Source organism: Phoxinus phoxinus (genome assembly GCF_949152265.1).
Source record: "Phoxinus phoxinus genome assembly, chromosome: 10".
In the NCBI taxonomy this organism is placed as follows: Eukaryota; Metazoa; Chordata; class Actinopteri; order Cypriniformes; family Leuciscidae; genus Phoxinus; species Phoxinus phoxinus.
The window spans coordinates 37,050,114-37,063,575 of record NC_136885.1 but is presented as its reverse complement, the minus strand read 5'-3'; the positions used below and the strand labels follow the sequence as shown (position 1 = coordinate 37,063,575).

The window sequence follows — 13,462 nt, the reverse complement described above, 5'->3', positions numbered from 1 at the left end:
CAGAGTTCAGTGCTCTGTGATGCAGCTCACCTGCTGGCCATGTTCCACTCCAGCGCGGGATTCTGGGAGCTGCGCTCAGTGTCTGCAGGAGAACCGGCATTCGGTCCCTCGCGCTCCGGCCGCAGGTCGTCCCAGTGAGCCGTGCCCATGTTGATGCACTGGAGGTCAATCTGATACTGACGGTCCTCGACCTCTGACCCCGGGTCACGCAGCACACCCAGACTCAACGCCCGCCTGAGAGAGAAACAGAGAGAGAGACAGAGTTCAGTTGTTACATGATTTCTGTATTATAATTTTGTATTTATTATTATAATTCTTTATTTATTCTATAATTTTTTTTGCTATATCTAGTCATGTGTATATGTAATATTGTCTTTTTTTATTTAGTTGAATTATTATTTTCTCTATATAGGCTTTACTCTATATTGTTTTAATGCTATGAAAATAAAAACATTTGTTTTTCTCATGGCAATAAAGCTTTCTGAATTGAGAGAGAGTTGAGAGTGTGAGGTGTGATCAATGCTGCAGCAGCAGATGCACACACACACACACACACACAGATCTGTGTAATATAGTAGCTGTGTGTGTGTGTGTGTGTGTGTGTGTGTGTGTGTGTGTGTGTGTGTGTGTGTGTGTGTGTGTGTGTGCGTGCGTGCGTGTGTGAGACATCAGCAGTGATGTGATGTGTTTATTTGCTCTGGCCGGCTGAGCTGCTGCTTTAAACATGGCCTGCGTTCCTAAACGCCTCCAGATGTGCGGAGCGCTCGAGGAGATCTGATGTTTCTCACCAGTGTTCATAAACATCTTCACTGAGAGACTCCATCAACACGCATCACTCAGCCATTTCTATGGCGACAGCGATCGCTCACATTCACAGCGACACACGGTAGGACAACACACTACACACGGGTCGCTTCATGAGTGTGTATAAAGTGTGCTATATTATTATCATGTAAATACTGATAGTTGACCAAGAAATCATCATTCTGTCATTTACTCTCCTCATATCGTACAAGACTTTCTTTCTTCTGATATTTTGAAAAATGTTGGGAACTAAACAACATTGGACCCCATCGACTTTCATCAAAATATCTTCTTTTGTGTTTGGCAGAAGGTTTGAACGACATGAGGGCGAGTGAACGATGACAGAATGATGATTTTCGGCTGAACTTTATCTGTCTTTATGCTAAATATAGTGTGTGATAGTTTCTCATGTGAGCGTGTGTGTGATTCTCACAGCACCTGACTCACGTCTGATGACATCATGACTCACGCAGGCTGCGGTCACCTCTGAACCGAGAACTGCACAGCAGAGATTTACTGCCACACTCAAATTCTCAATTACATTTAATTTAAGCTAAATGAGAGTAATTAGTGGCGAGAGCAGCAGCGGAGAGACGGTACCGTGGTGTTGAGTGTGGATCCGCTCCGCAGGACACGCTGGAAATGACAGGCTGTGATGAAGCTGGAAGCATGTTCTCACACTCATGTTCTCAGCCCTTCCTGCAGGCCAAACACAAGCCTGTTCCCCATTAGACTGATAAGAGTTTAATATCCTCATACACACATCATCATCATCATCATCGTCACCGCAGAGCCTCCTCTGCCCTCCTGAGAGCCGTAACTCGCCGCATGTCAACAGCAGGACGAGCGAGCTGAGAGAGAGAGAGAGAGCTGTGGGAACGACCCGCCGCCGCTACAATCTCACCGGGTTTCAACTTGCATTTCAACATCTTAATTGCTCAGGTCATTTATCTCCCGCCGAGTTTATATGACACAAACAGCCTGTAAACACACGACGAAACCAGCCATGTGCTCAACAGAGAGAGAGAGAGAGAGAGAGAGAGAGAGAGAGAGAGAGAGAGAGAGAGAGAGAGAGAGAGAGAGGCAGGCAGGGAGTGACACAGGCAGGGAGTCAGAAAGGCAAGGAGTCAGACAGGCAGGGAGTCAGACAGGCAGGGAGTGAGACAGGCAGGGAGTCAGACAGGCAGGGAGTCAGACAGGCAGGGAGTGAGACAGGCAGGGAGTGAGACAGGCATGGAGTCAGAAAGGCAGGGAGTCAGAAAGGCAGGGAGTGAGACAGGCATGGAGTCAGACAGGCAGGGAGTGAGACAGGCATGGAGTCAGAAAGGCAGGGAGTGAGACAGGCAGGGAGTGAGATAGGCAGGGAGTGAGACAGGCATGGAGTCAGGCAGGAAGGGAGTGAGACAGGCAGGGAGTGAGAAAGGCAGGGAGTCAGACAGGAAGGGAGTCAGACAGGCAGGGAGTCAGACAGGCAGGGAGTCAGAAAGGCAGGGAGTCAGAAAGGCAGGGAGTCAGACAGGCAGGGAGTCAGAAAGGCAGGGAGTGAGATAGGCAGGGAGTGAGACAGGCATGGAGTGAGAAAGGCAGGGAGTCAGACAGGAAGGGAGTGAGACAGGCAGGGAGTGAGATAGGCAGGGAGTGAGACAGGCATGGAGTCAGGCAGGAAGGGAGTGAGACAGGCAGGGAGTGAGAAAGGCAGGGAGTCAGACAGGAAGGGAGTCAGAAAGGCAGGGAGTCAGACAGGCAGGGAGTCAGACAGGCAGGGAGTCAGAAAGGCAGGGAGTCAGACAGGCAGGGAGTCAGAAAGGCAGGGAGTCAGACAGGCAGGGAGTCAGAAAGGCAGGGAGTGAGACAGGCAGGGAGTGAGATAGGCAGGGAGTGAGACAGGCATGGAGTGAGAAAGGCAGGGAGTCAGACAGGAAGGGAGTGAGACAGGCAGGGAGTCAGACAGGAAGGGAGTGAGACAGGCAGGGAGTCAGAAAGTCAGGGAGTCAGACAGGAAGGGAGTCAGACAGGAAGGGAGTCAGAAAGGCAGGGAGTGAGACAGGCAGGGAGTGAGACAGGCATGGAGTCAGAAAGGCAGGGAGTCAGACAGGCAGTGAGTGAGACAGGCAGGGAGTCAGGAAGGCAGGGAGTGAGATAGGCATGGAGTCAGACAGGAAGGGAGTCAGAAAGGCAGGGAGTGAGACAGGCAGGGAGTGAGACAGGCATGGAGTCAGAAAGGCAGGGAGTGAGACAGGCAGGGAGTGAGATAGGCAGGGAGTGAGACAGGCATGGAGTCAGGCAGGAAGGGAGTGAGACAGGCAGGGAGTGAGAAAGGCAGGGAGTCAGACAGGAAGGGAGTGAGACAGGCAGGGAGTGAGAAAGGCAGGGAGTCAGACAGGAAGGGAGTGAGACAGGCAGGGAGTCAGACAGGAAGGGAGTGAGATAGGCAAGGAGTGAGATAGGCAGGGAGTCAGACAGGCAGTGAGTGAGACAGGCAGGGAGTCAGAAAGGCAGGGAGTCAGAAAGGCAGGGAGTCAGAAAGGCAGGGAGTGAGACAGGCAGGGAGTGAGACAGGCAGGGAGTGAGACAGGCAGGGAGTGAGACAGGCATGGAATCAGAAAGGCAGGGAGTCAGACAGGCAGGGAGTCAGACAGGCAGGGAGTCAGAAAGGCAGGGAGTGAGACAGGCATGGAGTCAGAAAGGCAGGGAGTGAGACAGGCATGGAGTCAGAAAGGCAGGGAGTCAGACCGGCAGGGAGTGAGACAAGCATTGGAGTGAAACAGGCATGGAGTGAGAAAGGCAGGGAGTCAGACAGGAAGGGAGTGAGACAGGCAGGGAGTCAGACAGGAAGGGAGTGAGATAGGCAGGGAGTGAGATAGGCAGGGAGTCAGACAGGCATGGAGTCAGAAAGGCATGGAGTCAGAAAGGCAGGGAGTGAGACAGGCAGGGAGTGAGACAGGCAGGGAGTCAGACAGGAAGGGAGTGAGATAGGCAGGGAGTCAGACAGGCATGGAGTCAGAAAGGCATGGAGTCAGAAAGGCAGGGAGTCAGAAAGGCATGGAGTCAGAAAGGCAGGGAGTGAGACAGGCAGGGAGTCAGACAGGAAGGGAGTGAGATAGGCAGGGAGTCAGACAGGCATGGAGTCAGAAAGGCAGGGAGTCAGACAGGCAGGGAGTCAGATAGGCAGGGAGTCACACAGGCATGGAGTCAGAAAGGCATGAAGTCAGAAAGGCAGGGAGTCAGACAGGCAGGGAGTCAGACAGGCAGGGAGTGAGACAGGCAGGGAGTGAGATAGGCAGGGAGTCACACAGGCATGGAGTCAGACAGGCAGGGAGTCAGATAGGCAGGGAGTCACACAGGCAGGGAGTGAGACAGGCATGGAGTCAGAAAGGCAGGGAGTGAGACAGGCAGGGAGTGAGATAGGCAGGGAGTGAGACAGGCATGGAGTGAGAAAGGCAGGGAGTCAGACAGGAAGGGAGTGAGATAGGCAGGGAGTGAGATAGGCAGGGAGTCAGACAGGCAGTGAGTGAGACAGGCAGGGAGTCAGAAAGGCAGGGAGTCAGAAAGGCAGGGAGTGAGACAGGCAGGGAGTGAGACAGGCAGTGAGTGAGACAGGCAGGGAGTGAGACAGGCATGGAGTCAGAAAGGCAGGGAGTCAGAAAGGCAGGGCGTGAGACAGGCAGGGAGTCCGACAAGAAGGGAGTGAGATAGGCAGGGAGTCAGACAGGCAATGAGTGAGACAGGCAAGGAGTCAGAAAGGCAGGGAGTCAGGAAGGCAGGGAGTCAGAAAGGCAGGGAGTCAGAAAGGCAGGGAGTGAGACAGGCAGGGAGTGAGACAGGCATGGAGTCAGAAAGGCAGGGAGTGAGACAGGCAGGGAGTGAGATAGGCAGGGAGTGAGACAGGCATGGAGTCAGGCAGGAAGGGAGTGAGACAGGCAGGGAGTGAGAAAGGCAGGGAGTCAGACAGGAAGGGAGTGAGACAGGCAGGGAGTGAGAAAGGCAGGGAGTCAGACAGGAAGGGAGTGAGACAGGCAGGGAGTCAGACAGGAAGGGAGTGAGATAGGCAAGGAGTGAGATAGGCAGGGAGTCAGACAGGCAGTGAGTGAGACAGGCAGGGAGTCAGAAAGGCAGGGAGTCAGAAAGGCAGGGAGTCAGAAAGGCAGGGAGTGAGACAGGCAGGGAGTGAGACAGGCAGGGAGTGAGACAGGCAGGGAGTGAGACAGGCATGGAATCAGAAAGGCAGGGAGTCAGACAGGCAGGGAGTCAGACAGGCAGGGAGTCAGAAAGGCAGGGAGTGAGACAGGCATGGAGTCAGAAAGGCAGGGAGTGAGACAGGCATGGAGTCAGAAAGGCAGGGAGTCAGACCGGCAGGGAGTGAGACAAGCATTGGAGTGAAACAGGCATGGAGTGAGAAAGGCAGGGAGTCAGACAGGAAGGGAGTGAGACAGGCAGGGAGTCAGACAGGAAGGGAGTGAGATAGGCAGGGAGTGAGATAGGCAGGGAGTCAGACAGGCATGGAGTCAGAAAGGCATGGAGTCAGAAAGGCAGGGAGTGAGACAGGCAGGGAGTGAGACAGGCAGGGAGTCAGACAGGAAGGGAGTGAGATAGGCAGGGAGTCAGACAGGCATGGAGTCAGAAAGGCATGGAGTCAGAAAGGCAGGGAGTCAGAAAGGCATGGAGTCAGAAAGGCAGGGAGTGAGACAGGCAGGGAGTCAGACAGGAAGGGAGTGAGATAGGCAGGGAGTCAGACAGGCATGGAGTCAGAAAGGCAGGGAGTCAGACAGGCAGGGAGTCAGATAGGCAGGGAGTCACACAGGCATGGAGTCAGAAAGGCATGAAGTCAGAAAGGCAGGGAGTCAGACAGGCAGGGAGTCAGACAGGCAGGGAGTGAGACAGGCAGGGAGTGAGATAGGCAGGGAGTCACACAGGCATGGAGTCAGACAGGCAGGGAGTCAGATAGGCAGGGAGTCACACAGGCAGGGAGTGAGACAGGCATGGAGTCAGAAAGGCAGGGAGTGAGACAGGCAGGGAGTGAGATAGGCAGGGAGTGAGACAGGCATGGAGTGAGAAAGGCAGGGAGTCAGACAGGAAGGGAGTGAGATAGGCAGGGAGTGAGATAGGCAGGGAGTCAGACAGGCAGTGAGTGAGACAGGCAGGGAGTCAGAAAGGCAGGGAGTCAGAAAGGCAGGGAGTGAGACAGGCAGGGAGTGAGACAGGCAGTGAGTGAGACAGGCAGGGAGTGAGACAGGCATGGAGTCAGAAAGGCAGGGAGTCAGAAAGGCAGGGAGTGAGACAGGCAGGGAGTCCGACAAGAAGGGAGTGAGATAGGCAGGGAGTCAGACAGGCAATGAGTGAGACAGGCAAGGAGTCAGAAAGGCAGGGAGTCAGGAAGGCAGGGAGTCAGAAAGGCAGGGAGTCAGAAAGGCAGGGAGTGAGACAGGCAGGGAGTGAGACAGGCATGGAGTCAGAAAGGCAGGGAGTGAGACAGGCAGGGAGGGAGACAGGCAGGGAGTCAGACAGGCAGGGAGTCAGAAAGGCAGGGAGTCAGAAAGGCAGGGAGTCAGAAAGGCAGGGAGTCAGAAAGGCAGGGAGTGAGACAGGCAGGGAGTGAGACAGGCAGGGAGTCAGACAGGAAGGGAGTCAGAAAGGCAGGGAGTGAGACAGGCAGGGAGTGAGACAGGCAGGGAGTCAGACAGGCAGTGAGTGAGACAGGCAGGGAGTCAGAAAGGCAGGGAGTCAGAAAGGCAGGGAGTCAGAAAGGCAGGGAGTGAGACAGACAGGGAGTGAGACAGGCAGGGAGTCAGAAAGGCAGGGAGTGAGACAGGCAGGGAGTGAGACAGGCAGGAAGTGAGACAGGCAGGGAGTGAGACAGGCATGGAGTCAGAAAGGCAGGGAGTGAGACAGGCAGGGAGTGAGACAGGCAGGGAGTCAGACAGGCAGGGAGTCAAAAAGGCAGGGAGTGAGACAGGCAGGGAGTCAGACAGGCAGGGAGTGAGACAGGCAGGGAGTGAAACAGGCAGGGAGTGAGACAGGCAGGGAGTGAGACAGGCAGGGAGTGAGACAGGCAGGGAGTGAGACAGGCATGGAGTCAGAAAGGCAGGGAGTCAGAAAGGCAGGGAGTGAGACAGGCAGGGAGTGAGACAGGCAGAGAGTCAGGGGGTCAGAAAGGCAGGGAGTGAGACAGGCAGGGAGTCAGACAGGCAGGGAGTGAGACAGGCAGGGAGTGAGACAGGCAGGGAGTGAGACAGGCAGGGAGTGAGACAGGCAGGGAGTCAGACAGGAAGGGAGTGAGATAGGCAGGGAGTCAGACAGGCATGGAGTCAGAAAGGCATGGAGTCAGAAAGGCAGGGAGTCAGACAGGCATGGAGTCAGAAAGGCAGGGAGTCAGACAGGCATAGAGTCAGAAAGGCATGAAGTCAGAAAGGCAGGGAGTCACACAGGCAGGGAGTCAGACAGGCAGGGAGTGAGATAGGCAGGGAGTCACACAGGCATGGAGTCAGACAGGCAGGGAGTCAGATAGGCAGGGAGTCACACAGGCAGGGAGTGAGACAGGCATAGAGTCAGAAAGGCAGGGAGTGAGACAGGCAGGGAGTGAGATAGGCAGGGAGTGAGACAGGCATGGAGTGAGAAAGGCAGGGAGTCAGACAGGAAGGGAGTGAGATAGGCAGGGAGTGAGATAGGCAGGGAGTCAGACAGGCAGTGAGTGAGACAGGCAGGGAGTCAGAAAGGCAGGGAGTCAGAAAGGCAGGGAGTCAGAAAGGCAGGGAGTGAGACAGGCAGTGAGTGAGACAGGCAGGGAGTGAGACAGGCATGGAGTCAGAAAGGCAGGGAGTCAGAAAGGCAGGGAGTGAGACAGGCAGGGAGTCCGACAAGAAGGGAGTGAGATAGGCAGGGAGTCAGACAGGCAATGAGTGAGACAGGCAAGGAGTCAGAAAGGCAGGGAGTCAGAAAGGCAGGGAGTGAGATAGGCAGGGAGTGAGACAGGCATGGAGTGAGAAAGGCAGGGAGTCAGACAGGAAGGGAGTGAGATAGGCAGGGAGTGAGATAGGCAGGGAGTCAGACAGGCAGTGAGTGAGACAGGCAGGGAGTCAGAAAGGCAGGGAGTCAGAAAGGCAGGGAGTGAGACAGGCAGGGAGTGAGACAGGCAGTGAGTGAGACAGGCAGGGAGTGAGACAGGCATGGAGTCAGAAAGGCAGGGAGTCAGAAAGGCAGGGAGTGAGACAGGCAGGGAGTCCGACAAGAAGGGAGTGAGATAGGCAGGGAGTCAGACAGGCAATGAGTGAGACAGGCAAGGAGTCAGAAAGGCAGGGAGTCAGAAAGGCAGGGAGTCAGAAAGGCAGGGAGTCAGAAAGGCAGGGAGTGAGACAGGCAGGGAGTGAGACAGGCATGGAGTCAGAAAGGCAGGGAGTGAGACAGGCAGGGAGGGAGACAGGCAGGGAGTCAGACAGGCAGGGAGTCAGAAAGGCAGGGAGTCAGAAAGGCAGGGAGTCAGAAAGGCAGGGAGTGAGACAGGCAGGGAGTGAGACAGGCAGGGAGTCAGAAAGGCAGGGAGTGAGACAGGCAGGGAGTGAGACAGGCAGGGAGTCAGACAGGCAGTGAGTGAGACAGGCGGGGAGTCAGAAAGGCAGGGAGTCAGAAAGGCAGGGAGTCAGAAAGACAGGGAGTGAGACAGACAGGGAGTGAGACAGACAGGGAGTGAGACAGGCAGGGAGTCAGAAAGGCAGGGAGTGAGACAGGCAGGGAGTGAGACAGGCAGGGAGTCAGACAGGCAGTGAGTGAGACAGGCAGGGAGTCAGAAAGGCAGGGAGTCAGAAAGGCAGGGAGTCAGAAAGGCAGGGAGTGAGACAGACAGGGAGTGAGACAGGCAGGGAGTCAGAAAGGCAGGGAGTGAGACAGGCAGGGAGTGAGACAGGCAGGAAGTGAGACAGGCAGGGAGTGAGACAGGCATGGAGTCAGAAAGGCAGGGAGTGAGACAGGCAGGGAGTCAGACAGGCAGGGAGTCAAAAAGGCAGGGAGTGAGACAGGCAGGGAGTCAGACAGGCAGGGAGTGAGACAGGCAGGGAGTGAAACAGGCAGGGAGTGAGACAGGCAGGGAGTGAGACAGGCAGGGAGTGAGACAGGCATGGAGTCAGAAAGGCAGGGAGTCAGAAAGGCAGGGAGTGAGACAGGCAGGGAGTGAGACAGGCAGGGAGTCAGGGGGTCAGAAAGGCAGGGAGTGAGACAGGCAGGGAGTCAGACAGGCAGGGAGTGAGACAGGCAGGGAGTCAGACAGGAAGGGAGTGAGAAGGCAGGGAGTGAGATAGGCAGGGAGTGAGACAGGCAGGGAGTGAGACAGGCAGGGAGTCAGACAGAGAGTGAGATAGGCAGAGAGAGATACAAGGGTAAATAGAGGGAGAGACAGGTAGAGAGAGAGACAGGTAGAAAGAGAGAGAGATAGGCAGAGAGGGGCAGATCATTATCTCACTGGAACACGGAGACAGAGGTTGAACTTTGACCTCCAGCGTGAATCATGTTGATGTCAGTGATCAGATGTGTAATAAAGCAGATCAGACACAAACGCTCACAACGGACTCACAGGAGTGTTTCTACAGTTCACCTGTCTGTCTGCTGTTATTGCTGTAGTGTTATTTGTGTCGTGTGTTCAGCTCAGTTTTATGCTTTATTAGTTCCTGCTCTCATGAAACACATTTTACTGATATCCAGATCAACAAACTGAACGCATAGATATGTTCAATTATGACGTACAACAGGGAGGACGACAAGTTAATTATACAAATGTATTATATTAATTATAGTAGATATAGACAAATTAATTATACAAATGTATTATATTAATTATAGTAGATTATACAAAGCAGTCAACACTTTATTTGGTACAAACATAATAACATACATTTTTGCAAACAGCCTTCCATGAACGACAAACAAGAGGATAAACACAGGACACACATCAGCATATGTTAAGAACACCGTGAATGTAGACTAAAGGCCCTTTCACACTGGACGCGTAACGAAAAAGCAAAACGAAAAAGAAAATAGTTCGCGTCAAAACCATTCACATCAGCCGTGACGCGATTTTGCGACGTCTGTGACGTTCAGAGCTTTCAACATTCCAAAACTTTCGCGCCAAAGTATGAACACATGAACACTTCATCATCATCATCCAGTGAAGACGAGCTTTTCATTTTCTTTAAAAGACAGAAAAGATGGTTTTGGGTGCAACCGATCTTAAAGAACAGAGAGTCTGAAGGGGAGTATGCTAATCTTGCACAGGAGATAAAACTTTATCATGGCCGGTCCCGCACTTACTTTTGGATGTCTGTGGGACAGGAGCTCCTTCAGACAGTGGCACCGCATCTGACGAGACGAACCACAAACTTCAGGAACCGCTCGGTCCGGAGCAGCGTCTGGCAGTCTGCTGAGGTGCGCTGTCCTCTTAAAATCATCAGGACTACGTTTACATGCAATCAAATAAACAATCCACTGTATGTGATTGGCTGAAGCCTTTTCTGTCGCCACAAAAGTAAAAACATTTTTTACATTGAAGCGGAAAAAATAAGTCGTTTTTTTGCCGCAGCACATTCGCGTCCGGTGTGGAAGCACTCGTTACACAAACAGCTGATTGAAAAATAAAACCATGCGCAAATTATTTGTGCATCAAAATCGCGTTCAGTGTGAAAGGACCTTAATGTATGTCATCTAAAGCAGTCAACTCCTTTCTGCCACAGAAGATCAGAAATGATCTTATACCCAATTATTATGAATACTTATTATCAAATCATGATATTTACTACAGAGTGATGATGGGTTGCATTTGCCATTAACCCTCTGGGGTCTGAGGTGTTTTCTGGGCCCTGGAGGTGTTCTGACATTTGTGCTTATTTCTGTTACTTGTAACACTTTCATGGCTAAAGTCTGATTACACTGTATTCAGCACACACTCTGCTACAATAATATGTGAGCAGCATGTGTGTAAAAGTTTGTAGTTTTGAGGAAATGACATCAAGTCAAGTGACGTCAATATCTGCGCAGTGCGTCTGTGTTGCACGTCACACGCATCACACACATGACCAGCGTCGGCCAATAGTGAGCCTACGTGGTGACGTGCAACACAGAACCGCTGCGCAGATATACTACGTAAACACACTCAGGGCCACGGAGAATATAATAAATAGTGGAATAAAGTCGTTAGTTCTGTTTGTTTTTTGCGCACAAAAATAATTCTCGTCGCTTGATAAACATGGTTGAGCCGCTGTAGTCACTTGGACTATTTTAACGATGTCTTTAATAACTTTCTGGGCCGGGTAAAGTCTTACAGGGTTGGAACAACATGAGGGTGAGTAAGTACTGACAATTTTCATTTTAGGGTGAACTATCCCTTTAAGTCAGCAGGACTCATCAGTGGCATCAGGTTCCTTTAAAAAAAAAAAAAAAACGGTGAACACGCTGATATCAGGAGAAACTACAGGGCTGCACAATTTGGGGAAGAAAATTTAAATGTGATTTTACTGTTTAACAACAACTCACAACAACAACAAATATATACATAATGACCACCAGGTTTGTTGTGCCTTGTAGGCATATACTTGTAGGGCTGCATAAAATAATAATAACAATAATAATCATTTTACTTTACAGAAATGCAGGCAGCCTATAACGATAAATCATTCTAAAAGGAACATTTCAATACACTACACTAGAGAGACATATATGGATTATCATACGTTACTTCAAATGTTTTCATTCATTATGACGTTAGGAAATGAGATTGGAGTAAAAACATGTAGCCTAATGTTTGGTGCGTTTTGCTTTTCAAATGCACAGCATGAGTGACCCAAACTCACAGCGCGTGCAGGGAACATTTACTGAAGTGATTGAAACATTAGTGTTACCACGCTTGACAACAAACATCTACGTTTGAGCAGATATTCACGAACAGTGTTTAACAGTTAACACGAGTCTAAACATGATAATATTCATCATGTTAGTGTAAACACTCATACTACTTTTATATCATGCTGTGTTTTATATTATCAAGCATAAAAACACCCTTGTGTTGTACATGTATATTTATTTAGCACTGAAAGGTTGCCTACCTGTCTATAGTTCATATTTCAACATGTTTCTGTTGATTTCTTACATTTTAGTCTAGCAACAGTTCAACTAGTACAATATGAAGTTTGTGCAACAATAACACACTAACTAATATAAGTGAGAAATGTCTTACCTTAAAAATATTTATCTTCAAACCGTGTTCTTCCTCTTCTGAGGTAAATCCAAGGTAAACTCACAGTGTGTCTTCCAAACTCGATGAAAGGAATGATTAATAATAATAAATAATAATTCATTACATTTATGTAGCGCTTTTCTCGACACTCAAAGCGCTTTACATAGAAGGGAGAATCTCCTCAACCACCACCAATGTGCAGCATCTGCCCGGATGATGCGACGGCAGCCATATTGCGCCAGAACGCCCAGCACACACCAGCTTACTGGTGGAGAGGAGCCAATTAGTATATATATAGTTTTGTTTTGAGGTAATGAGGGCGTTTACGGATTCGCTTTCCTTCACATGGACGATTAGATACGTGGTCACATTAGAGGTAATGCGGACGCGCCTGAGAAACTGTACCTCTCGTTGCTTTCATACCGATTACTTAAACAGAGAATATTTGTTTTTTATATAATTTACATAATTTAGAAATAGACACTTCAAGCTTTGTAAAGACATATCTCCCACGTATGGGTGGCAAATATTCACTGAATTACAGTTCATTTTCAGTCCTGTTTGAGAATGAACTTCACACTGAGAGACGGCAGAACACGCATCATGTTTCATTTCTTTATTTTACGGCCTGTATGACAAAAATCGACGGAGTTATTTGAGTCTCTTTCGCACTGATAAGAAAAAAAGCGAGGTGATCGCGCCGGCGCGACCGCCGACCCCAGGGGGTTAATGAAGGTGAATAATTAACCCTAACCCTAGTTAACCATAACCAACTAACTCGTTCCAACATCCAACAGCTGAGAAATATCTATTCTGCACTTCCATTAGAAATGCATCACTCTTGAAATAATCTTGAATTCAAGAATTTAGTTTTCTTGTACTTTCAGCACAGAGAGTGTGTGTGTGTGTGTGTGTGTGTGTGTGTGTGTGTGTGTGTGTGTGTGTGTGTGTGTGTGTGTGTGTGTGTGTGTGTGTGTGTGCAAAAGTGTGAATTTAAGTGTTGTGGTTGTGATTCTCACAGTGGGAGCATCTCAGAATAGCATCAGAGAGACCACAACTATTCTCTTGAGCAGTTTGCCAGAACGGTGCGTCAGTTTTGAGAATGTTATTTTTGTTTCACAACCATGCACTTGTCCTGACAACATTCCATAGTTACACATCAATTCACTTGCATTTCATACTGACTGATATTACTGATGACTGACGGTTCAGTTATGTTATTAATTTAGATGTAATAAATTATTTAGTCTCCCCTTAATGTCACATTGTGGCGCCAGCTGTGACATACAGACAGACAGATACAGACAGACAGGCAGAGAGACAGACAGATAGACAGACAGATACAGACAGATAGACCGACTGATACTGACAGATAGACAGACAGATACAGACAGATAGACAGACAGATACAGACAGACAGACAGACAGACAGAGAGAGAGACAGAC

General features: G+C 50.4%; 1 protein-coding gene across 1 annotated transcript in view; it reads right to left on the bottom strand.

The window, feature by feature from the left end:
* The window catches only part of vps13b (vacuolar protein sorting 13 homolog B), a 214,153-nt gene that overhangs the window by 81,459 nt on the left and 119,232 nt on the right, over positions 1-13,462 (bottom strand). The window contains exon 31 of the mRNA XM_079624835.1: positions 31-234. Coding sequence (XP_079480961.1) covers positions 31-234 — 204 coding nt within the window. The remainder of the gene's footprint in view (positions 1-30; positions 235-13,462) is intronic.